We start from the raw sequence: 26,530 nt of genomic DNA, 5'->3' as shown, positions 1-26,530 counted from the left end.
AAAATTAATAAGATTTGTAACTTCTTATAGCAAGAATATACCCCATACCTGGGAACTCAATCCAGAAGATCAACATTGTGACATCCTATATAATAAAAGGCTAATATTGCAAATTGACCAAGTGGTTGCTATGATACGCACTGACCACCAGGGGGCAGATGCTCAATGCAGGAGCTGCCCAGGTGGTCAGTGCACTCCCATAGTGGGAGTGCTGCTCAGCCAGAAGCCAGGCTCCCTAGCAGTGGTGGCAGGAGCCTCTCCTGCCTCTGTGGCAGTCAGACATCCTCTTCCCCCTCGCCCCCCCCCCCCCCCCCAGGGCTCCTTGACTGCAAGAGGGCACAGGCCAGGCTGAGGCACCCCCAGAGTGAATGGATTTTGTGCACCAGGCCTCTCGTAATATAATAAAATTATGAAATGGATTTTGAAGAAAAATATTGGGGGCATCCAGACTAAAAGACAAATTCACTTATAAAGGAAAGAATGTCAGATTGGCCCTAACGGGTTTGGCTCAGTGGATAGCGCGTCAGCCTGCGGACTGAAGGGCCCAGGTTCTATTCCAGTCAAGGACATGTAGCTTATCCAAATTACATTTGCCCTTTAAGGGCTTATATTTGATTCAGTTTCTAGTTGGCTCCCTGCTTTTTTTTTTTTTTTTTCAATAATTAAAAAATATATATATTTTATTGATTTTCTACAGAGAGGAAGGGAGAGGGATAGAGAGCCAGAAATATGCCAGTAACCAAGGCACATGCTCCCCACTGGAATCGAACCTGGGACCCTTCGGTCCGCAGGCCAATGCTCTATCCACTGAGCAAAACCTGTTTCAGCCCTGCTTTTTTTTTTTTTAACTAATAAATTTGGATTGTGATAGTAAACTTCACTTGTAATCAAACCCTATCTGAGTATTTCTATAATACCTTTCACTTTAACATACCAGAGATTGTGTTTATTTATAGAAAATAACAATAAATGTTACCTGATCATTTGATCTCCTAGTAATATTTTATAGCAAGATGTATTATTTTAGTAACTCAACTATTACAAAACAGGCACAAATGTCTGCAACGGGCCTCTAGTATGTCTTATAACAGACTGATTCCCAGCATGCCACGAGATACCTTCAGGAAGACTTCGTCTCCCAGCATGCTGTACTTTGGAACTCCGAGTCCCAGAATGCAACGCTCGCCTTGCTTCCAGAGGCGGTGGAGCCTACAGTTCCCAGCATGCAGCAGCACCGCCCCCAATTTTTGGTGCCTCGCCGGACTTTGCTTCGGAGAGACCTTTTTGATTCCCGAGGGCGACTTTTGGTGTCCCGGGCCCCCTTGGGACGCTTATCTGCGGGGGAATTCTGGCTTCCTAGGCGTGTCCAGACGAAATCTCGGAGAAACCGGTTGGGTCCTGGGCCGGGCTTTGCTCAGGCACCGTTTGGGGCAGCCCCGACGGGGTCCTCCTGGGGCCTTCCTCCCTTTGAACCGGGGAGGCGGGCGGGCTGGCCGTATCCCGCTCCCCTCAGACCGGGGGCCACCATGGCCACGGTTGCGAGTTGGCCCTGCGCCGGCGGGTCGCGGGACATCTTGTGGCGCGTGAGTGCTGCGTTCGCGGTGGTGTGCGCCGGGCCGCTGCGGGGCTGCGGGGCATCGGCGCGGCCGCGCGCGAGTTGGGCGGGGGAGGGACCGGCCCGGGGGCAGCGTGGGGAGCGCGTGGGGAACGGACCCCCTCCAGGGGAGCTTCTTACAGGGCTGTCGGGGCGTCCTGAGTGGAAGCTGGTGGCCGGGAGGAGTGAGCTAGGGAAAGCTGGGTGCAGGGTGTGTGCGTGCGGGATGTCCCGAGTGCCAACTTGTTAGGGGGTGAAAGGGGAGTCCAGAGTGGAAGCTGGTCAGAGTGGGAGGGCCGACCTGCGTGGGGATTGGGGCAGGGAACGGGGGAAGAGTGTATGCAGGGGTGGTGTGCCTGGTAGGTGCAACATAAATAACTTGTTGGTCACTTGGGATTGGAAGAACGAAGAGTTGGAAAGAATGTGAATGCGAATGCGTGCACTTGGCAGAGGCTGGGGTGGGACTAGGTCAGTGTCGGCGGTGACTAATAAGTTTGCCGATCACTGACCTAGACACTCGATTCCAATAATTACAGGCTGTTGTTGTTCCTGGCCGGCAAACTCATTAGTCAACAGAGCCGCAGTTTGCCGACCACTGGAAACAGGCTAGGTGTCCCAGGTGTTCCTTGTTAGAGGAATGTGTGCGCTGTGGGACTGAGATGAGCTGATACTTCTAGCTGAAGTTGAATCAACTATTCTACATCCATTCTGTGCAGGACAAAGAGATACAGGAATAATATCTCTTTTAGGCCACCCCAACGTACCAGCCATCTACCCTGTATCCCAAGCTAAAAACTTTTTTTTCCTTTTTATTTATTTTTTTATTAAGGTATTATATGTGTACTTATCTTACCATCTCTCCCCCCCCCCCCCCATTCCCATACATGCCCTCCCTCCCCAGAGTTTTTCGTCCATTGGTTTTGCTTATATGCATGCATACAAGTCCTTCGGTTGATCACTCTAAGCTAAAAACTTCTGAGTTTTGAAGTCTTAGCTGTTCTTTACCACCCCTGGTATCAGTCACCGATGTCCTGTATAGTGTGTTTCACCAATGTGGATACATTTCCCCTTTATGGCTCCTTTCCCACTGCTGCTGCCTTCCTTCTGACACTGACTATAACCCTTGGTTTGGGCAGTTGCTGGACTGCTTCCTGCTTTGGCTTTGTCCCATCATCACAGCCAGGTTACAAACCCAGGGTGTTTTATCGCCCAAAATATAAGTCCAATTGTCATGCTTAAAACTGCGGTGGGCATTTTCTCCGTTTTCTGTGTCCCAGACGGAAAACGACAGGTTCCTGAGTGGAGGAGCTGGGGATTAAATTAGGGAAAGAGACAAGAGGCAGAAATAGATTCATCAAGCTGGGCGCTAGGTGGGCTCCACCTCTCTGATGGAGATGCAGTCACAGACAACACTGCACATTTATTGATTTCCAATGGGGAAGTTTAAGGTCGAAAGGAGTTTTGGGTGTGCCCAGGTCCTATTTATCAAGACCTGGGTAAGTTCCTCATTTTTTTGATACCAGGATGAGATTTATCATATCCAGACCTGGGTAAGTCAAGGCCCTATTTGTTCCTCATTCCAAGCACTTGGATAAAGATAAGAAATCGGTACTGATGACCGGACTCTGCCAGTGCCCTCGGGCTCAGCTGATAAGAATTAAAGAATGTCCATGTGCCTTTGGCGGCTCGTAAATACTTAAAATCCTTCAGTATTCATTTTGCTTTTCTATCAATAGTAAATCTTGTGCCTCTTACTTGGTAGGCACTGGTGATTCAGGCTGAATATCATTTGTCAGTTGGAGTGCATATCAAATAATTATAAAACACCATTACAGTATACATGATGGTTCCCATAAAATATATAGCTTTTAGATGTTGATATATCTACCAATTAAACCGAGAGAGACAAGTATTAATTGCTGTAAAATGCAGTTTTAAATCTGCCCCTTCCCCTGCACCTGATTCTGGACTCACATAACCACAGTTCACTGATAATACAAAATTCTATAGTGGTATGTAAATTAAAGTTATTAATAGTCATAACCATTGATGTTTATATATACCTTAATGGACTATGATCTGGGTATAAACATTAGTGATTAGCATCCTGATAGGATTTGCATAACAAATAGTTTAACTGACTTCATGATTGAGTGATTTTGTTGATTTTGTTACAGGTTTTGGGATGGAGGATAGTTACAAGTATTGTGTGGTCAGTGCTGCTTCTACCCATCTGTACCACAGTATTTATAATCTTCAACAGCATTGATTTATTGCATCCTATACAGTGGCTGTCTGGTAAGTGATACTCAATTTGGCCTAAACAAATGTACAGGACCTACTTTTCAACATAAAAATTGCATTATGTTTCAAAATTTTTTTTATTTTTTTATTTTTATTTTTTTATATATTTTATTGATTTTATACAGAGCGAAAGGGAGGGAGATAGAGAGTTAGAAACATTGATGAGAGAAAGTCATCAATCAGCTGCCTCTTGCACACCCCCTACTGGGGATATGCCCGCAACCAAGGTACATGCCCTTGACCGGAATCGAACCCGGGACCCTTCAGTCCCCAAGCTGACGCTCTATCCATTGAGCCAAACCGGTCCCGGCTCAAAAATTTTTTTAAGCCGAAACCGGTTTGGCTCAGTGGATAGAGCGTCGGTCTGCGGACTGAAGGGTCCCGGCTTCGATTCCGGTCAAGGGCATGTACCTTGGTTGCGGGCACATCCTCAGTAGGGGGTGTGCAGGAGGCTGCTGATCGATGATTCTCTCTCATCGATGTTTCTGACTCTATCCCTCTCTCTTTCTCTCTGTAAAAAAATCAATAAAATATATATTTTAAAAAAGGTCATGTTAATTTTTTTTGTTGTTGAGACATATCAATCACTTGTTTGGATCCCATAGGTCAGATGAAATTAAGCCATAAACCATTGCAGGGATGGCAAGTACTTCTCTCTCCACTTTGCTGGAATCTGTATTATTCATTGATCCTTTGATCTTGGCTGTTTAGTCACAATCTTAGAATATTCAGTCTTGCAATCTAGAGCCATTATCAGTTCAGAATTGGAACTTAGGATAAAAACTTTTTTTCCATTTCTTGGCCAAGTATTCTTTAATCCTAATAGCACTTTCTCCAATCTCATAAATTGGATTTGATTTATGCTGTTTTCCCCCATCAATTGTTACTTGTTCTGCTCAACTTTTGCTTTACAAAGTCTTTCAAGAAAAGTTGTACTCTTTCCTTATTTCCAATAACATGCATCAATTCTTTCTTTTAGCAGTACAATGTTTGTGTTTAATTGTGGATGCTTAATACATATTTTTTATTAATTTTAGTCAATGAATTATACTTTTAAAAATAATTGGTTTTATAATTGTGTTAGTCTATTCAGCAAACATATGTCCTTGCTGTTTTTATTTCTTTTGTTCATGTTTTTAGGCATAATACATACATATTTTAAAGTTTGCCATATTTTTAAAATGGATTATTGATGAGCTACTCTACAATGTGAATGTATTGGTTTTTCACAGGGACATCCTCATTGTTTTTGTTTCCAGTTAATTTAGATGGTTTATGGATTATACTATTTCCAGAAATGTTACTTTTTTAGCTATAGGGCTAATTGCATTTTGTAGGAAGAAATCTGAAAAATATTTACATTAAAAAAAAAAAAACTTTGCTGTTATATTACTAAATGTGGCACTTCTCTTTTACATGATGAAATATATTTGCATATAGTAGTATATTCTTTGATGTTAACATCTGGGTCATCTAAAAGAAATTATAACTAGAGGCCCAGTGCACAAACTCATGCACCTTGAAAGGAACTGTGGGCTGTGAGGCTGCGGTGGACACAGGGGCAGGTCTTGCCCATCCTCTGTGCCTCCAACCTGGCCCCTCTCACTTTGGCCCCCAATCCTCTGTCTGCCAGCAGTCCTGCTCCTGCCACCACGGCTGCACTCACTGATGGTGCGGAGTGTTTGGGGCCAGTGCCAGCAGTGGGTGCAAGTGGGGCCGGCACCATCACCATGTGTTAGCAGCGGCTGCTGCCCCGATCACCCCTCAGGAGCAGAGGGAAGTGGATAAGTCATCGGGGTGATCAGGGCCAGCAGCCGCCACTTGCATCCACTGACGGTGCTGAGCTATCGAGGCCAGCATCCTTGGGTGCCAGTGGCAGCTCCAGCGCCAGCGGTGGGTGTGAGCGCCAGCGGTGGGTGTGAGTGCCAGGTGGGACCACAACACATGAGAGCAAAGGCTTTTCAGTAATCACCAGAGGCTCACCCCAATGACAGCAATTGGTGCTCCATCTTGATCTGGTGCCCCTGTCACCTGCTCCACCATCTCTCCGTGGCCACTGCCCACCATGTTCTCCTCTCTGCCACCTGCTCCTGATGCCTGCCATGTTCCACACACGCCCCCTGGTAGTCAGTGCATGTCATAGCAACCAGTTCAGTTCCACTGTTAGATCTATTTGCATATTATCCTTTTATTTTATAGGATTTTAAAGGACCCAGAGCTTGGTCCCGATAACTCACATTGTAGTTCTTGAGTGGATATCCTATAGGTCTTGTCAGCAGTGTATGAGGACATTCTTAAAGGAAGGATAACTTTAAAATTAAAATTAGAGTTGTGATTCAAGCCCCTTTTCTGTTGCAGTATACTGAATATAACTACATGACTGCATGATCTTAACTAATTTCTCTCTCTTGTGTTTTAGATTCTTTCAATGATCTATATAGTTCCTATGTAATCTTTTATTTCCTGCTGCTGTCGGTGGTAATAATAATAATAAGTATTTTCAATGTGGAGTTCTACTCTGGTGAGTTTTCAAAAGTTAATTTTTATCTTAAAAATGTCTGAATTTATTTTATTAAGGGCACACTCAATGCATTTTATGTTAAAGTTTTACAAATGTGTGCAGATTCATATGCTTTGAATGCCTTATCTTAAAATTTGAGTGCTAGTTTCTCTTCTAAAAGAAGTATTTTGACCTCTACAGACAAATATTATATGACCCCACTTAGGAAATACCTAAAGTAGTCTAATTCATAGAGACAGAAAGTAGAATGGTGGTTGCCCGGCTTTGGGGAGGAGGGTTTGGGAATTGTTTAATGGAGACAGAGGTTCAGCTGGGGAGAATGGGAAAATCTGGAGACGGATGATGGTGATGTTTGCACAACAATGTGAATGTACTTATGCCACAGAACTGTAAAGTACTTAAAAATGGTCAAAACAATAAACTTTTTAAGTTTTAAGTGTATTTTACTACAATAAAAAATTTAGTTCTTTTAATGGTTCATAGCTGATGTTCAAGTTGTGATTTAGCATATCTACTACAATAATGAAAGTGTAATATGCTAATTAGACCAGATGTCCTTCTAGATGAAGCTGGGGCTGCGAGGGAAGCCCGGGTCCTGAGTGCCAGAGGGAAGCACTGCCAGCAGCCAGGGGAAGGAAGCCTACTCTTTTTTTTTTTTTTTTTTTTAAATATATTTTATTGATTTTGTACAGAGAGGAAGGGAGAGAGATAGAGAGCTAGAAACATCGATGAGAGAGAGAGTCATCGACCAGCTGCCTCTTGCACACCCCCTACCGGGGATATGCCCGCAACCAAGGTACATGCCCTTGACCGGAATCGAACCCGGGACCTTTCAGTCCCCAAGCCGACGCTCTACCACTGAGCCAAACTGGTCTCGGCAGGAAGCCTACTCTTGCACGAATTACTTTAACTTACAGATTTTTTGACTAGGACTCATATACTCATATACTTTCTGTACTATACTGCAGATTATAAAGCCACATTAATGTGTTCCGTTTGCAGTTGTGCCTTCCATTCCCTGCTCCAGACTGGAACTGATAGGGAAAATTATTCATCCTCAGCAGCTCATGCACTCATTTGTTCATGCCGCAATGGGAATGATGGTGGCTTGGTGTGCTGCAGTGATAACCAAGGACCGATACAGTTTTCTTGTGGTTCCCTGCACTGGTACGGAGAGGTAATATTAGATATTTTTTTCCTACGAAGTCTCAGTTACTAAGCCAAAGATGACTTATATAGTTTAATAGTTTATGGATATTGTTTGCATTCTAGATTTCTGTAAAAGATGCTTTTTTATATACATCAAATATTTTATGTTTTGAATTCAACAGTTTTTTAGAAAGATTTATTCTATGCATGGTATTATATTAGATGCTGTTGGATTTGTAAGAGTGATTTGCACATGGACTGTGGACTCTTTGAGAGATGAGGACAATAGGGGATTTAACCCATGGACACCAATGGATGTAATAGAGAAATAGGAATGTGTGAGAAATAGGTTGAACTAGGAAGAAAGTGAGATAGATGTACAGATAAAACTTGAGTGGAGTTCAGGAAGCAGGGAGATGCATAGCTTCATTTTTTTTCTTTTGAATTTGTTTTTATTGAAATATTGGAGATGTGTTGGGATGGGAAACACCCCCCTAGGAAAATGTCCGTTCTAATTTTCCTGGTATAGTGTTCAGAATTTTTTTTTGGAACTGCTGCTCTTCTGCCAGCAGCTTCTTTAGCTCCACTGCAGACTGGCTGGTGCTTGGATAGCACGAACTCTGTTTTTGGACACACTCCTGTTACCCGCCTCTTTTTTTTTTTTTTTTTTAATATATATATATATATATATATATATATATATATATATATATTTTATATATATATTTTATTGATTTTGTACAGAGAGGAAGGGAGAGAGATAGTTAGAAACATCGATGAGAGAGAGTCATCGATCAACTGCCTCTTGCACACACACACCCCCACCCCCCTACTGGGGATGTGCCCACAACCAAGGTACATGCCCTTGACCGGAATCGAACCTGGGACCTTTCAGTCGACAGCCAGACGCTCTATCCACTGAGCCAAACCGGTTTCGGCTTGTTACCCGCCTCCTTAGGGCCACTGGCTGGTTCCTCTTTGGGGAAAGATTGCTTCCCTTTGGGAAGACTCCCATTGCTAGCTGTTTCTTTAGGATCACTGCTCACCAGCTCCTCCTTGGAAAAAGATTTCTTTTTCTTGGGTTTGGAGAAAGCAGAGATAGGTGGGTCCTCCGTTTCATTCTCCTGAGGAGCCAAGGAGGTGGCATTGACATGGGAGTTGGAAGAAGGATAGTATGGAAAAAAATGAAGAAAAATTTTAAAGTAATTTTAACTATGCCCTCTAATAAAATGCTTTCACTGTAATTTATAGTTCTTGAACACAGAATATTGATAAAAATTGCAAGTTGTTATTGTGACTTTAAAAATCAGAAAAGATTGAAGTAATCTTAGTAGTAAATTTCCTATTCCTCACTGACTTTAAAACAATGTTCATGAGTACTACCGAATACTTGATTTCCTTTTGTACCCCAGCTACCATCATATAAGGTATTTTTTTTTCTAATGGTGATACATTTTCTTTAGTGAATGGGTCCCTATGAGGGATTGCCCAGTTTAACACGACAACACAAAGAAAAGCCAGAGTTGTGGCATCTGGGTTATATAGTTTATTTATAGTTTCTCTTAGGCCAGGTACAGTTTTCTAGTTTCTAAGTAGCATTGCTTACTATCTCAGGACACATTCTTACCCTTATCAGATTTCTAGGGGGTAGATCTAGACAGTTAACTAAAAGGGTTTTGTTAATCTTTTGCCCACTCTTACCTAAAACAAACCATTTTTTAAGAATTTAGGGCATTTTTTAAGTGATTAAGTCAGAACTTTGCTTTCAATAAATATTGAGCCTAAAACAGTGATACGTGTCACTGGCTGTTGAATTAATAACACAACTTTTTCCCTTCAGCTTAGATGGCCCTGCTGCACAAACCTGCTTAAATGAATATCACCTTTTTTTCCTACTGGCTGGAGCATTTATGGGCTATTGCTATAGCCTCCTGTATTTTATTAACAACATGAACTATCTTCCATTTCCCATCATTCAGGTAATGTATCATTTGAGCCTTATCTTATGTCAGAATTTGGCAAAGTTAAAATTGCATTGGTATATGTGTATATAATTGGCTTGACCTGATTAATTCAAGATTTGATCAACAAAACTTAGGCCTTAAAACTTAGATCTTCACAATGCCATTTGGAGAGGAGAGATTTGTTTTCATGAGACTTTAGCATATGTTTGAGAGCTGTAGCCACCTTTCCTGCTGCCACTCTCAAAATTCCGCTTTGCTCCACTCTTTCCCTCCCTGCTAGGTAGTGGCAGTTGCTGTGACCTAGTAGGGCTGGGGGAGGATGAGGATGACATTCATGCAAAGTACCTCTGTGCAACTGCCAGCTTCTTTTTGAACCTAAGAACTTCATGAGCTTGAGGATGTGCAAGTAAGTATAGAATATGTCAGTTACTGTCTCAAATTCTTTTCACAATAAGGCATGGTGTGTGTAACTAAAACAGTTTTGATTGGTTAGAGTGGGACAGTTTAAACCAGGGGTCTTCAAACTACGGCCCGCGGGCCACATGCGGCCCGCAGAGGAATCTGATCCGGCCCGCCAGGTTTTTTGGGCAGTGAGCGCAGCCGAGGTGTTACAGTAGGAATTAGTAGTTCATATAGTCCGGCCCTCCAGCTCTCTGAGGGACCGTGATCTGGCCCCCACTTTAAAAAGTTTGAGGACCCCTGGTTTAAACTATCTTTCTAGGTTTTTAAAAGCTTAGTAATTGGGTAGGAGCTGTCACTGGAACTCAGAACCACCTCCTCTGGCGGGTGAGAGAGTGATCTCTTGCAATTTCTCACTGTGGCATCAAAGCTCTTCCCAGCCTGTTCCTATGGTTTCCTGATTGTGCTATTATTTGATTCATTCCCACTCTCTGGCAGGCTGAGGACTGGGCTTTGGAGCAAACTTATTAGAACCAGCCTCTTCCCACTAGAACCCAGTCAGTTGAGGAGGGAGGAATATGTAAACAAATATGTCTTCAGCGTATGAAGTAGGAGAGTGTGGTGGATTATGGTACTCTTGGTTTAACTAAAACTTTATTTTACTTTTTTTTTATTATTGATTTCAGAGAGAAAGGGAGAGGGAAAGATAGGAACATCAATGATGAGAGGGAATCATTGATTGGTGCCTCCTGCATGCCCCCTACTGGGCATGGAGCCTGCAACCTGGGCATGTGCCCTGACCAGGAATTGAACCAAGAACCCTTCAGTCCGTAGGCTGATGCTCAACCACTGAGCCAAACCAGCTAGGGCTTAACTAAACTTTTAACATGACTGTTGCATCCATGAGAACAATCTGATGAAAATACACATACATCAAAGAAATAGTGCTCAGAGAAAAGTATCTGGCTCTTACCTCCCAGCAGTCTGTGAGTGTATGAAGAAAAAGTCCTGCTTAGAAAGTATTCACCTGATAAAGAGGCTAGTTCTAATACGTTTACTCCAAAGCAGTGGTGGAGCCCGAGGCAGAGGCGGTTAGGGGCGATCAGGCAGGCAGGCAGGCAGAGTGGTTAGAAGCCAGTGGTCTCGGATTGTGAGAGGATGTCCGACTGCCGCTTTAGGCATGACCTTGCAGGGATCTCTATGGGATTGGGTCCCGGGACCTCTGAGGGGTCCCAGATTGCGAGAGGGTGCATGCTGGGTTGAGGGATCTCCCCCACCCCATGAATTTCATGCACACCAGGCCTCTAGTATTATCACAAAAGAATTTACATATTGCTTTATATGTATAAGGTTATAGTAAGCTCAAAAGAAGACCATCTTTTGCTCATTAGATTTCCTTAGATTCTTTCCAATAATTTTTAAATATTTTTTTCATTGGCGTTTTTGGGCCCAGAACTGGAGAGGGTGTTGCTTGTCAGTCAACTCTTATTTCATAAGAAATAAGTGTTTTGTTTTGTTTTTTTTAAAATATATTTTATTGATTTTTCACAGAGAGGAAGAGAGAGGGATAGAGAGTTAGAAACATCGATGAGAGAGAATCATCGACCAGCTGCCTCTTGCACACCCCCTACTGGGGATGTGCCCGCAACCAAGGTACATGCCCTTGACCGGAATCGAACCCGGGACTTTTCAGTCCGCAGGCCGACGCTCTATCCACTGAGCCAAACCGGGGCCGGCATAAGTGTTTTGTTTTGTTGTTGTTCCTCTCCCCCCCCCAGGAAAAGTTCATATTTTTTCTAATTTGATTACTTTCTCTTAGATGGATAGAATTGGAAGGTACCGACTAAGGAACTATTTAGCTGGTTCAGTCTTCTTGCTCAGTGTCGTACGAAAGAGAGAGCTCTAGAACTTAGGTTTCCTGATTCTTATTTAGGTTTGTGTTGTCTTCACTGTCTCCTATTTTTCTGAAAATAACATTTTAAAAAATTGGTGTAGAGGCTGTATGCATTATCTTTAAGATTTCAGGGTCTGAAGCCAGCCTACCTGGATTAAAATTTTTTGATTTTCCTTTTGCTAGTTGGTAATATTGTTAAGTTATTTAACCTCTTTGTGCCTCCTGGTTTTCTCATATGGAAATTTGAGGTTAATAACAGAACCTCCTTCATAGGGTTCTTGTGAAGTTTAAATGAATTAATACATGTAAAATGCTTATAATAGTTCCTGATACATTGTAAGCACCCAAAGAATGTTTGCTGTGATGATGATGATGATTTAAAAAATATATATATATTATTGATTTTTTTTTTACAGAGAGGAAGGGAGAGAGATAGAGAGCCAGAAACATGGATGAGAGTCATCTATCAGCTGCCTCTTGCCCGCCCCCTACTGGGGATGCGTCCACAACCAAAGTACATTCCCTTGACCAGAACCGCAGGCTGACGCTCTATCCACTGAGCCAAACCGGTTTCGGCAATGATGATGATTTTTTACTTTGTCTCCATATCATAGTTTGATATTGTTAATTTTCTCAATTCTGATATTTTTATATCAATGATAAACTTGAAAAACATCAGAATAGTTGATATTTTGCTTCTAGAATGAACTTTGTCTTTTATGCAGTAATTATAGTTCATATGTGCACTGTTGTAGTTATGTGCTTGCTTTAGAATGAACCATATCTCTCTTTGGGTGTATTATTTGATTCTGTTTTTCTTTTTCCACAGCAATACAAGTTCTTGCGCTTTAGGAGATCTTTGCCCTTACTAGTTAAACACAGTTGTATGGAATCACTGTTCCTGATTAGAAATTTCTGCATTGTATATTATTTTCTTGGTAAGAATTCATGCTTTTTGATAGTGTATGTGTTAGCTCAAAGCTAAGAAAATGTCAGTGACATTCTTGATTGTTTTTATATGTTTCCTACATTTGTATGTGTGTGATTAGCCTAGCCCAGTGGTCGACCAACTCATTAGTCAACAGAGCCAAATATCAACAGTACAACGATTGAAATTTCTTTTGAAAGCCAAATTTTTTAAACTTAAACTTTTTCTAACGCCACTTCTTCAAAATAGACTCGGCGTAGGCCATGGTATTTTGTGGAAGAGCCACACTCAAGGGGCCAAAGAGCCCAGGCCTAGCCCAACTGAATCATTGTGTTTTTTTTTGTTTTTTTTTTTTTTGAATCATTGTTTAGATGGTCAAAAGTATTTACTTAAGGGGAAATATTGTTAAAGAAAATGTGGAATATACATACAATGGAATGTTATTCAATCTTAAAAAGAAGGAAATCCTGTCACATGCTACAATATAGATGAATCTTGAAGACATACTATGTGAAGTAAGCCAGTCACAAAAAGACAAATATTATATGATTCCATTTATATGATGTATCTAGAGTAGCCAGACTCTTAGAAACTAAAAGTGGGATATGTTGGTTGCCAGGGACTGAAGAGAGGGAGAAAAGGGGAGATGTTGGTATGTTCAGTGGGTATAGATGCTGTTAGAAGAATGAAAAGGCACAAGGCACATATATCCACATTGCCCACTTAAAAATGGTTAACATGGTAAATTTTATGTTGTGTTTTTTAGCGCAATTAAAAATATATTTTTTCAAAAGGGAAAATATATTTGATTTGGTCTTTACTTTAGATATAATATATTGCTTTTTATAAGTTTATAATGATACTAATACAAAAAAAACATTGCTTAGGGAACCTTATAGTATTTATTAAAGTGAATTTTTGTATAAAAATACAGCAGCTTCAATATAATGAACAGTACAAGTTGGAAGAAAACCATTAATCTCATAGCAGCACATAATAGAAACAAAATTCAACCTTCTAAAATACTATTTTCAGACTAATTTTTGTGTATGTTATGGATATAATTACATTTATATCCATAGAAAAAAGTAGGATCAGAAAAAGGTCATTTTGTTGTCTACCTTTTTCAGTTATAGTTTACATACTCCATTTTTCTACATAGCTTTGAAAATTGTCATTCTCATGTTGATACTTCATTGTATTAACCTACGACAGTCAGCCTAGTTATTTGCCCATATAGGCATACTTGGCTTTATTGTGCTTCACATTATTGCACTTCATAGATGTTGCATTTTTTTTTTTTTTTACAAATTAAAGGCAAGAACCCTTCACTAGCAATAAAATTATGACTTGCTTTATTGAAATACAATACTCTGGAATACCACAGTATCTCAGAGGTATGGCTGTAGTTGTTCATTGGTCTGACAAAGCAGCCATGTCAGCATTCCCATCATTTCTTTTAAACATTTCTAGTACTACCACTTCCATTTTTTTGTTGTACTTTGGTCTGTTTTGGTCAGTTTCCTCTTTTCAGTAATTCATTTTTGTAAAGTGTTATGTGGGTTTACCATGGGAGACAAGGAGGCAACACTACTACATACTTCATTGTCTGTACCTGAATGGCATAATTGATGTGAACGACCAATCACCAATGGACTTGGAAAGAAGAAATGTGATTGGCCATGGATCTTGGTATGCATCTGTTATCTACATAGTTATTTGTGTACTGAAAAGTTAGAAATACTGTATTGAGTTGCTCACAGTTGGTAACTGAAATTTGAATTCAGATGGAGGACTGTTGTTAGTAACTAAACCCTGGTAACTGAAATATGTACATATCAGAACTGCAAAGCAAAGACTGCCTATATTTAGAAATTATTCTTTTGTCTTGCCCATTCTTAAACAAACTAGAATTTTGACTGAGGTCTTGGTATCTACTTGGCTATTTCATCAACCTCCTATTTTAAAACATGATTAAGGTTTGCTTTTATAACTTCTTATATTCATAACTTTATATTTTCCCCTCTCAGGCCATATTCCCAAAGCTTGGATTAGCACTGCTATGAACCTTCAGATAGATGAGTAAGTGCTTTATGAAAAGTCTGATTTTAACTCTTTTAGATGTTCTCATCCTTTTAGACGTTTACTTCTTTCCACATGTTTTGATTGGTTTAGCCTTTAAGATTTTTAAGAATGTGTTCATTTAAAAAATTTTTATTGATTTCAGAAAGGAAGGTAAAGGGAGAGAGAGATCAAAACATCAGTGATGAGAGAGAATCATTGATTGGCTGCTTTTTGCACGCCCGTTACTGGGGATAAAGCCTGCAACCCAGGCATGTGCCTTTGACTGGAATCAAACCCCGGACCCTCAGTCCTCAGGCTGATGCTCTATCCACTGAGCCAAACCAGGTAGGGCTAGAATTGTGTTCATTTTTTAATGCACATAGTTCACATAGTCTAAAATTCCAATGATATATAAAAGGGCATGCGATGAAGATTTCTTATGTTCCTGTCTCCAGTTACCTAGTTACTGAAATAATAATTCATTTATTGTTAGAAATAGCTTTTATCCTATCAAATAAAAGAATAATATGCAAATTGACCATCACTCCAATACCCAAGATACTGCCCCCATGTGGTCAAAGATGGATGTCCCCATGTGGACACAGATGGCTGCCACAAGATGGCTGTCAGGGGAGGGCAGTTGTGGGTGATCAGGCCAGCAAAGGAGGGCAGTTAGAGTGACTGGGCTGGCAGGGGAGGACAGATAGGGGCAACCAGGCCTGTAGGGTAGGGCAGTTGGCGGGGGGGGGGGGGGGGGGGGGGGAGGGGGGGAGGGAGCGACGGACACGGGACACGGATGAACCAGGCCTGCAAGGGAGGGAAGTAGGGTGATGGGGCCAGCAGGGAAGGGCAGTTAGGGGCAATTGGGCTTACAGGGGAGGGCAATTGGGAGGGGGACCAGGCCTGCAGGGGAGGGCAGTTAGGGTTGACCAGGCTGGCAGAGGAGTGGCTAGGGGGTGATCAGGCTGGCAGGTAGAAGTGGTTAGGTCAATCAGGCAGCCAGGCAGGCGAGTGGTTGGGAGCCAGCAGTGATTGGGAGCCTGGATTGTGGGAGGGATCCCAGATTGGAGTGGGTGCAGGCTGGGCTGAGGGACACACACACACACATAAAATTTCATGCACTGGGCCTCTAGTATTTTATATAAAAGTAGACTTCTTGAGTTGCATGGTATGCCTTTTTTTGTTGTTTTTTGTTAGTAATCATTCTATGCTATGTTGAGCTAGACAGTCATAATGCTGTCGCATTATTCTAATTTTACCCATGAGGAACCAGAATTGAGGAGGGTCACGTGACCAGTTGAAGATCATAAGTGGCAACTAGGTATATTGTTCTAGTTATTACCCATGTACTTGACAAATAAAGCTTTCATCTTTATTTTTATTTATTTTTTATAAATCTCACCCAAAAGATATTTTTCCCATTGATTTTTAGTGAGAGTGCAGGGAGTGGGGGGAAGAAAGAGATACAGAGAGAAACATTGATGTGAGAAACATCAGTTGTTGCCTCCTGCACACCCAAACAGGCCCAGGATTAAACCTGCAATCCAGGTACCCTCGACTGGGAATTCAACCTGAGACCCTTTGGTGCTTGGCCGACGTTCTGACCATTTGACAACACTGGCCAGGGCAAATCTTATTTTGCAGATAAATGTAAATTTTTCCATTAATATTCTTTTAATTATTATTCTACAAGATTTTGTGTCTTACATGGTTTTCACTAGTATCAGTTTTTGGGAGTGGGAATATTGGTATATATGGGTGATTGTGAGATATTATGGTTTCTACTGTGTAGATTTCAATTTTAACTTTTAAAAGTTCCTATGTAGTGCGCTGCCTGAGTGGCTTAGTGGTTGAGCGTTGATTTATGAACCAGGAAGTTATGGTTCGATTCCTGGTCAAAGCACATGCCTGGGTTGTGGGCTTGATCCCCAGTAGGAGGTGTACAGGAGGCAGCTGATCTATGATTCTCTTTCATCATTGATGCTTCTCTTTTTACCTCTCCCATCCTCTCTGAAATCAATAAAAAAAATTTTAGCCGAAACTGGTTTGGCTCAGTGGATAGAGCGTAGGCCTGCGGACTGAAGGGTCCCAGGTTCGAATCTGGTCAAGGGCATGTACATTGGTTGCAGGCACATCCCCAATAGGGGATGTGCAGGAGGCAGCTGGTCAATGTTTCTCTCTCATTGATGTTTCTCACTCTCTATCCCTCTCTCTTCCTCTCTGTAAGAAATCAATAAAATATATATAAAAAAATTAAAAAGTAAAGATAGTTATTTTTAATAGCACTATGTGCTTTTAACTACTATGAAACTGTTGGTAGGGTATACAGATAGAGCTGAAATGTGTTCCAGGAGAGGTGCTAGTTATGCTGAATGATTTTTAAGTATCAAACTAGAAAGCAACAGTAATATAATTTTACTGAACTTCTAGGGGTTGGTTTATAGGTTTGGCTTATTCTTTTTCCATAGTAAGTGGCAGTGAAGATTTTGAACACAAGGAACTGAGAGCTAGTTTAGGTTTACTCTTGCTTTTAGGTTCTCTTTATGTTTTTTGTTAGAAGGTATTAGGGAAAGAATTCTATAGGGCACAAAATGAGTATTACCATTATTATTTGCAAATAGGATTTATTTGTTTCTCATTGTTGTGCTTAAGTCTGTTAAATGCTTAGACTGTATTTTTCCCCATGGGATTAAGTAGTAATTTTTGTTTTCATAGGCAATTTCATAGGCCTCTTGATACTGTGAGTGGCCTCTTGAATCTCTCATTACTCTACCATGTCTGGTTATGTGGAGTCTTTCTTCTGATGACTTGGTACATCTCGTGGATACTCTTCAAAATCTATGCCACAGAGGTTAGTGCTGATTTTTTTGTTAATACATTTATATTTTGGAGTACTACACAGATTTATTTTTAGTAGAGCACTGATCAGCAGGCTGTTATGCCCAAAGCCATTTTGGTAAATTGGGTTTTGATCTCTTTTCTGAGACTTCACTAGGGATGCATCATTTATTAACCTTCTTTTACTTTGTTGTTGTTGTTTGTTAATTCTCATCCGAGGATATTTTTTCCATTGATTTTTAGTCAGAATAGAAGGGAGGGAGGGAGAAGTACACATCGATTGGTTGCTTCCAGCATGGGGATTGAGCCTGCAACTGAATTATGTGCCTTTGACTGGAATCGAACCTGGAACCCTTCAGTCCTTGGGCCAATGCTCTATCCACTGAGCCAAACAAGCTAGGGCTGTTGTTATTATATAACGAGGAACAATGTTGGTATTATTGGAAACTGAATTGAATGGAGGTTTAATGGTATCTGTTTACTATGCTTAACCTATAATTGAATTCTCTTCTGAAGGTTTTCATTTCTTTGTTGAGTACTAGAGAGGCCTGAATTTTAAAGTATTCTTATGTGCTATTGATATAGATACTACTAAATTATTTAAATGTAAGGCAATAAAATATTTGTTCTTTGAATGAAACTTTAAAAATGTATATTGAAGCCGAGGGTGTGGCTCAGTGGTAAGCTTCAGTACATGAACCAGGAGGTCATCATATCCATTCCCATTCAGGGTGCATGCCTTGGTTGCGGGCTTGATCCCTAGTAGGGGATGTGCAGAGGCAGCTTATGGGCGTTTCTCTCATTGATGTTTCTATCACTCCATCACTCTCCCTTCTTTTATCTCTAAAATCAATTAAAAATATTTTAAAAAATGACAAGAGATAACAATACTGGTAAGGATGTATACAAAAATATATTGAAGAAATGTTTATTTATATATATATATAACTAGAGGCCCAGTACACGAATTTGTGGGGCTGGCTGTGGGGGACGGGATGTGGGAGGTTGGCCGGCGTGAGGGGGCGGGGGTGGAGATAGGGGACGGGGCTGGCCGGGGAAGGGTCATGGGTGGTTGGTGGGCTGGCCCCGCCCCTGATGGGGTTGGGGGCAATTGGACATGGAACTGGCCACGGGGAGGAGTCCTGGGCAGTTGCTGGGCCGGCCCCGCCCCTAGTCAAATTCCAGTTGAACTGTGGGTGAGGGGATAATTTGCATGTTAGGCCTTCTAAAAATATATATATTTTAATTGATTTCAGAGAGGAAGGGAGAGAGAGAGAGAGAGAGAGAGAGAGAGAGAGAGAGAAACATCAATGATGAGAAAGAATCATCGATTGTCTGCCTCCTGCACACCCCACACTGGGGATTAAGGAAATTGAACTGATGACCTCTTGGTTCCTCAGTTGACACCCAAATGCTGAGCTATATCTGGCTGGGCATTTTATTAATTTTTTACAGAGAGGAAGGGAGAGGGATAGAGAGTTAGAGACATCAATGAGAGAGAAACATTGATCAGCTTCCTCCTGTACACTCCCCACTGGGGATGTGTCTGCAACCAAGGTATATGTCCTTGACCATAATTTGACCTGGGGCCTTTCAGTCCACAGGCTGACACTCTATCCACTGAGCCAAACTGGTCAGGGCCATATTACCCTTTTATTATATAGGATTTTAATCCTCATCCGAGGATATGTTTTTATTGATTTTTAGAGAGAGAGGAAGCGAGAGAGAGAAAAACATTGATGTGAAAGAGAAAAATCCATCAGTTGCCTTTTGTACATGCCCTTTCCAGGGATTGAACCCGCAACATAGGTATGTGCCCTGACTGGGAATTGAACTCCTCTAGTGTATGGGACTAGGTTCCAACAACCAAGCCACCAAGCCAGGCCAGAAGAAATTTAAAATATATATATATATATATATATATTTTATTGATTTTTTAGGGAGAGGGATAGAGAGTTAGAAACATCGATGAGAGAAAAACATCGATCAGCTGCCTCCTGCAACCCCCACTGGGGATGTGCCCGCAATCAAGGTACATGCCCTTGACCGGAATTGAACTTGGGACCTTTCAGTCTGCAGGCTGATGCTCTATCCACTGAGCCAAACTGGCCTCGGCTGAAGAAATGTTTTTCTTTTTTTCTTTTTTCTTTTTCCTAATTTTATTTATTTATTTATTTATTTTTTCTCTTTTTTTAAATTAAAGTATTATATGTGTACATACCTTACTAATCTCCACCCCACCCCCACTCCCATACATGCCCTCCCTCCCCAGAGTTTTTCGTCCATTGGTTATGCTTATATGCATGCATACAAATCAGAAGAAATGTTTTTAAATGGATGGGATTTACATTGTCTTTATCATCCAAGTGTTTGTCTTGGAAAATGAGTGTTTTGGTTTCATTTTACCATCTCTGTAGGTTTATATTTTTAATGGCTTCAAAGAATCTTTGCTTCTAAAATTTGTTTCATTATTGGAAACCAGAGATCTAATAAAATTTTAGTATGTCTGAGTATAGAAATATCTTTAACAACCTATTTGCAAGGAACAGTAAAGATGTTAATTTGGTCTCTTTTTTTAATAACTAATATCAGTTAGTATTTACTGACTATAATAAAGCCATGAAAATTCTCACTTTCATAGTCCTTTTGATTATGTTTGATAGGCTCATCTGTTCCCTGTTCAACCACCATTTGCGGAAGAGTCAGACGAATGCCTCCCAAAAGTCTTAAACAGTAATCCACCCCTCATCATAAAGGTACCAGAACTGTGCATTTTATATCTTTACACAGTCATCTCTAACTTATCTTAGAGAAGGACTTAATATATAATATATTTAGGTATTTTTGAGGGCCTAGCATATATTCTAAAACTTTTATTGTAAAAATCAGTTACATGCTACATTGAATGCTGTTTACTTTTTCAGTTTTTTTTCCAAGTGACTAAAATGAATGTATATACTGTAATGCATGTGTACAAAGTTAAGCTAATCTATATCAGAATAGGTATAAAAATATTTCCACACATAAAATATGATTATATGCATTAGCTTTTCACAAACTCCTCATGGTAGCAAAACAAAGCACTATTGATTTTTTAAAATCACTAGATCAATATGTATTTTCACTCATGTAGTATTGATGGCCATTATGAGTAAAGGTAGTGCTTGGTAGTGTGTAGACATTCAGTGAACTCTCTGAAGATATGAATAATAATTATTATCTTAAAATAAATTTAAAAAATATATATATATTTTATTAATTTTTTACAGAGAGGAAAGGAGAGAGATAGAGAGCTAGAAACGTCAATGAGAGAGAAACATCGACTAGCTGCCTCTTGCACACCCCGCACTGGGAGTGTGCCCGCAACCAATGTACATGCCCTCGACCGGAATCGAACCTGGGACCGTTCAGTCCGTAGAGCCAAACCGGTTTCAGCGATCTTAAAATAAATTTTAATCTAAAAGAGTTTAAAGAAGTTGCAATAAATTTACAAATAAAATTAAAGAGAATAAATTGTTTTGACTTAAATTGCATTTTGAAATTTTAAAATATATATTTTATTGATTTTTTTACAGAGAGGAAAGGAGAGAGATAGAGAGTTAGAAACATTGATGAGAGAGAATCACCGATCAGCTGCCTCCTGCACACCCCCCACTGGGGATGTGCCCGCAACCCAGGTACATGCCCTTGACCAGAATCGAACCCGGGACCTTTCAGTCTGCAGGCCGATGCTCTATCCACTGAGCCAAACCGGTTTCGGCGCATTTTGAAATTTTAAAGTAGATCTACAATATATGTGATCCTGTTAAGAGGTCATAGTAATTAAAAGAGAATTGAAATAGTTAGACTTCATAGTTTTGATTGCACTGGAAAAGTTATAAACCAATAAGAAAAGAAACCATTGAGGATTTGATGACCTTAAATCATCAATTAGGACTAATTAAATAAAAATACCTAACATCGATTTAACAAATCTTTATTGGGCAGGTGTCAGTCACTGCTAGTTATGTAGGGTGTCATGATGAGTAAGATGTAGCACAGCCTAATTGAAAAGGCAGATGCACAAAATAATGAAAATTTATTAAAGTAAGTAAAGTTTGAACCACTTATTCTTCTTGGGACCAACATAAGGAAGCTTCACAAAAGTATGGTCTCTTGAATGATGAGTGAAGAGGTTTGACAGGGAACAAAATGAAATTTTTTGGTAAGAAAGTACTACAGACATTGCATGTCTACTGTGTGCTAGGCACTGATTTCGAATGTGATAGCATGCAATACTTTGTTCCTGCCTCACAATTTGGTGGAACAGGTGAGACAAGTAAATAGGTAATTACAATAAATTATGTTAAGTGCCACAGTTGAGAACTGTAGTGTATAGTATGTTTGTTGAGGGAGGCCAGGAAAAGTTCCAGGAGGAAGTGATGTGTATGTTTTCCACCACAGAGATGGGAAAGAACACAGAGTTCTATGGTTCTGTGTAGCAGGGATCTGTAGTGGGTGGGGTATTCTATAGAGCAGCGGTTGCCAACCTTTAGGACCTCACAGACCACGAGTGGTTCGAGGACCATCATTTGGTCCCAAGAAGAATAGGTGGTTCAAACTTTACTTACTTTAGTAAATTTTCATTATTTTGTGCATCTGCCTTTTCAATTAGGCCAGGGGTCCTCAAACTTTTTAAAGTGGGGGCCAGATCACGGTCCCTCAGAGAGCTGGAGGGCTGGACTATATGAACTACTAATTCCTACTGTAACACCTCGGTTGCGCTCACTGCCCAAAAAACCTGGCGGGCCGGATCAGACTCCTCTGCGGGCCGCATGTGGCCCGCGGGCCGTAGTTTGAAGACCCCTGAATTAGGCTGTGCTACATCTTACTCATCATGACACCATCATGACACTCTGCAATGTCTGTAGTACTTTCTTACAAAAAAATTTCATTTTGTTCCTTGTCAAACCTCTTCACTCATCATTCGAGAGACCATACTTTTGTGAAGCTTCCTTATGTTGGTCCCAAGAAGAAACCGTCTCTCTAATTAGCTCTATTATTTTGCTAAATAAATAAGTGGCTTAAATAAAGTTAATGTAGAGGACAGAGATAGGAAAATTCTGGAAATCTAAAAAGGAAGGTTAAATATTTTATTTTGTAATATATTTCTTTATTGATTTCAGAGAGGGGAGAGAGATAGAAACCAATGATGAGAGAGAATCATTGATTGGCTGCCTCCAGCACACCCCCTACTGTGGGTGGAGCCCGCAACTCAGGCATGTGCCCTTGGCTGGAATCGAATTCAATTCCGCAGGCTGACACTCAATCCACTGAGCCAAGCCAGATTAAATATTATTTTCTTTATGAAAAATTTCAACTGATTTCCCCTTATATATCATGTTGAGCCCAACTTATAAGTAAGATTTTATGTAAATATTAAAAAAAGTAAACTATGTTTTTCTCCCCTTTTAGTATTTGGCCTTACAGGACCTGATGTTGCTTTCTCAATATTCTCCTTCACGAAGACAAGAAGTTTTTAGTCTTAGTCAGCCAGGTAATGCTAAAAGTAATAGACCTGACTAAACATGTATGTGTAGAAAGTGTTCTATTTAAACTTTTTGGTGGGATAGTTATCCTATATAATAAAAGGCTAATGCTACAGGGGGGTCTTAAATGTCAGGTGGTCTAATCTCTAGATGGGATACCTAATTCTCATAGAAAATAAGTGGCTTAAATAAAGTTAATGTCAGAGTTAGAATAAGAAATTTGATTCCCATGTTCAGAGCTCCCCTTCCTGCAATGCTATTCTGCCTCCTTTAAAAAAAAAATTAGAAAGGAACTAGATTTGATGGTGACCCAAAGATGGTGTTGGTGACTCTCTTACTTGCCAATCTCTTCAAGACTGTAATTGTGCCTTATATTTAGGAAAAAAAGAAACATCCCTAGCCAACACGGGGACAGAGAACTGGGTAGCTTTTTACCGTCTCTAATTAGCTCTTCATTATTTTGCTAAACTTGTCCATTCCCAGATTGTAAAATAAACCTTATTTATAGTTAGTTGTTACATGGAAATAAAATCGAGTTATATAAAAATGTAAATGATTGAAGCTACTCTCCTTTTAGGAACATGAAAAATCTAGTGCTTATGTGGAGAATAACTATAGCAATAGTTTTCTATCAGACTTAGGTTCACTTAGGAATTCTCTAATTTTTAAATATATATATTTCATTGATTTCGGAGAGGAAAGGAGAGGAAAGAGAGATAGAAACATCAATGATGAGAAAATCATTGATCGGCCGCCTCCTGCGTGCCCCCTACTGATGATCAAGCCCACAACCCAGGCATGTCCCCTTGACCAGAATTGAACCTGGGACCTTTTAGTCCCTAGGCTGACGCTCTACCCATTCAGCTAAACAGGCTGGGGCTAGGAATTCTCTATACATTAAATATTTTCACCAGATATTCAGGTAAACTGTAACAAGGTGGTATGTTCTCTGCCAGAGAACTTTTATTCTAGGGTATATTATTAAAATTTAACTGGAACATTATGTAGTTCCCTAGTGGTCCTGAGTTACAGCAGTATAAAACATTCTAGGGCCTGCTAATGGAATATGTTGTTATCTTGCAAGTGAAGCAGTGTTCCTCTTGAGTTGTAAAGGGGAAATGTTTAAGGGGGGGATCTAAGTAGAAGAGGATGATTGGCACCAGGATGGGGAAACTGATTTTCAGTGGACTCCTATATTTTCAACACATAATGAAGTATAGTTGATTTTACATGACAGCCCTAGGAGGTAAAAGTCTTAGAAAATCAAAAGATAATGAGAAAGAAGAGTATGGGTCATATAGCTCAATTTAAATATTCACAGACATGTAAATTCTTCAGTTATAAAGTGTGATTATTACCAAATAATGTCTAATCCTATGGATATAATAGCAAATAGGGACTATTATACAAATGAATATATAAGGAAGCACAGTGGTTCAGTTATAACAATTTAGAGGTCACCAGGGGCCATGGTATACATCTCATTAGACATGCTAGTGTTTGTTGTCTTAGTCTTGAGTCTTCAGTATGGTTAGTAAAGAAAGCCTGGGCATTTGCGCTCAAACCATTCTCTAGTGTTTGGCTTTATTTTAGTGATCAGCTTGAGAGATTTTTATGGTAAAATAGCAACTTTTTGCTTGTAGACTTTGGGGAAAATTATTTCATCCAAATACTTATTGAACTGTGTATTAGATGGCATGAATATGAATATAAATAGTTGCTTAATTGAGAAAACTTGGCCCTGATGCAAAGTGTAATGTAGCATTTCTAACTGATTTTTCTCATTTGAGGGACTATACAATTATATACTTTTAAAAGTTGGTGTTTGGACCTCTTAGGTGGACATCCCCACAATTGGACGGCCATTTCAAGGGAGTGTTTGAATCTTTTAAATGATATGACTCAGAAATTGATTCTCTACCAAGAAGCTGCTGCAACAAATGGAAGAGTAATGTCTTCCTCATACTCAGTGGAGCCTAAGAAAATGAATATTCCAGGTAACTGCTTATACTGCTAAGAGAGGGGGATACATTTGCATTTTATTTCCTAAGAAAGGTGATGGTAGTTAATCTAAAGATATGTGTATGAGTGTGAGATACATGTATATTTAGGGAAATTAATTCAATATATGGGATATTGCACTGTACCAGGAATAAGAACTGGGTATCATTGTAGGTCAGAAAAATTAAGTCCAGTGTGATGGTGATTCAAAATGGAGGAACTTATGCTTTTTCACCAAATCCCTTAAGTAGAAAATGCCTAGGGCTGTAAAACTGTAATGTTAGATGCTTTTTGGAGCTAGGCATTTAGTAAAAGTGGGCAAAACTGGCTAGGTGGGGATAGTGATAAAGTTCGGAACACATGTTTCATCTGAAGGGGGAAGGTATGGGTTAGATTTAGTCCATTATTCCCATGAGAGAATTTGGACCCAGTATCTGAATTTGTGATTTTTTGTTTTGTTTTTAAAGAGAATCCTGAAATTAAAAAGCAATGTTATGTGAACTCTTCCAAATACCCAAAACAAATAAGATTACAGTTGAAAAATGATTGAAATAAGTTCATGGATGTCAGATTTTCAAAGGTTCTAGAATATTTCATATGTTATCATCTTTCAGATTAGTACTTATATATGGAACTAGAAGTTCAGTGCATGGATTTGTGCACCAGTAGGGTCCTTTGGCCTGACTTGTACCCTCTCGCAATCCAGGATCCCACTAATGTACGATTGGGGCCAGGTAGGGCTCCAAGGTGTGTCCGGCCCATCTCACCCATCCTTGATTGGCTTGACCCCAGCAGGAAGCTAACCAACTGATCAAAGTGTCTGCCCCTGGTTGTCAGTGCATGTCATAGGTACCTGGTGAATGGTCGACTGGCCACTTAGGCTTTTATATATGTAGATACTAGAGGTCTGGTGCACGAATTCCTGCACTGGAGGGTTCCTTTGGCCTGGCTGGCGATTGGGGCTTTGGGAGGGGCTGGCCTGCAGGGGGAGAAGGGGGGAATTGTGGAGGTACCGCAAGGAATTGGACTCCCTCCTCCCTCCTGTCTGGGTCTGGGATGTGGGTGAACCAGATTCAGGGCTGTCAGGGACCCAACTGCAAGCTAACGAACAAGAGGGCACAGTCCAGGCTGTGGGACCCCACTGGTGCATGATCAGGGCTGGGGAGACGTGAGAGGTTGGCCAGCTGGGGAGGGACTACAGGAGGGCTCCAGGGCATGTGTGGCCTGTCTCGTTCAGTTCCGATCAGCCCCGAACCCCAGCAGCAAGCTAACCTACTGGTTGAAGCGTCTGCCCCTTGGTGGTCAGTGCATGTCATAGCAACTGGTTGACCAGTTGACTGTCTGCC

The 26,530-nt window shown here is 40.6% G+C and overlaps 1 protein-coding gene across 2 annotated transcripts in view; it reads left to right on the top strand.

Moving 5' to 3' along the window:
• Positions 1–1,258: 1,258 nt before the first annotated feature.
• The window catches only part of NDC1 (NDC1 transmembrane nucleoporin), a 50,961-nt gene continuing 25,689 nt past the window's right edge, over positions 1,259–26,530 (top strand). Inside the window, exons 1-11 of one of the 2 annotated variants that reach the window (XM_084874562.1) lie at positions 1,259–1,583; positions 3,772–3,892; positions 6,318–6,419; positions 7,422–7,596; positions 9,409–9,547; positions 12,655–12,763; positions 14,784–14,835; positions 17,533–17,668; positions 20,319–20,411; positions 23,110–23,191; positions 25,022–25,180. In XM_084874562.1, the coding sequence (XP_084730688.1) occupies positions 1,527–1,583; positions 3,772–3,892; positions 6,318–6,419; positions 7,422–7,596; positions 9,409–9,547; positions 12,655–12,763; positions 14,784–14,835; positions 17,533–17,668; positions 20,319–20,411; positions 23,110–23,191; positions 25,022–25,180 (1,225 nt within the window). In that variant the 5' untranslated portion in view covers positions 1,259–1,526. The remainder of the gene's footprint in view (positions 1,584–3,771; positions 3,893–6,317; positions 6,420–7,421; positions 7,597–9,408; positions 9,548–12,654; positions 12,764–14,783; positions 14,836–17,532; positions 17,669–20,318; positions 20,412–23,109; positions 23,192–25,021; positions 25,181–26,530) is intronic. The other variant, XM_084874561.1, reaches the window with a different exon arrangement.

This window comes from Pipistrellus hanaki, assembly GCF_964339955.1.
Source record: "Pipistrellus hanaki genome assembly, chromosome: 2".
NCBI lineage: Eukaryota > Metazoa > Chordata > Mammalia > Chiroptera > Vespertilionidae > Pipistrellus > Pipistrellus hanaki.
Note: the sequence above shows the minus strand (reverse complement) of the source record. Positions and strands in the feature narration are given on the sequence as shown.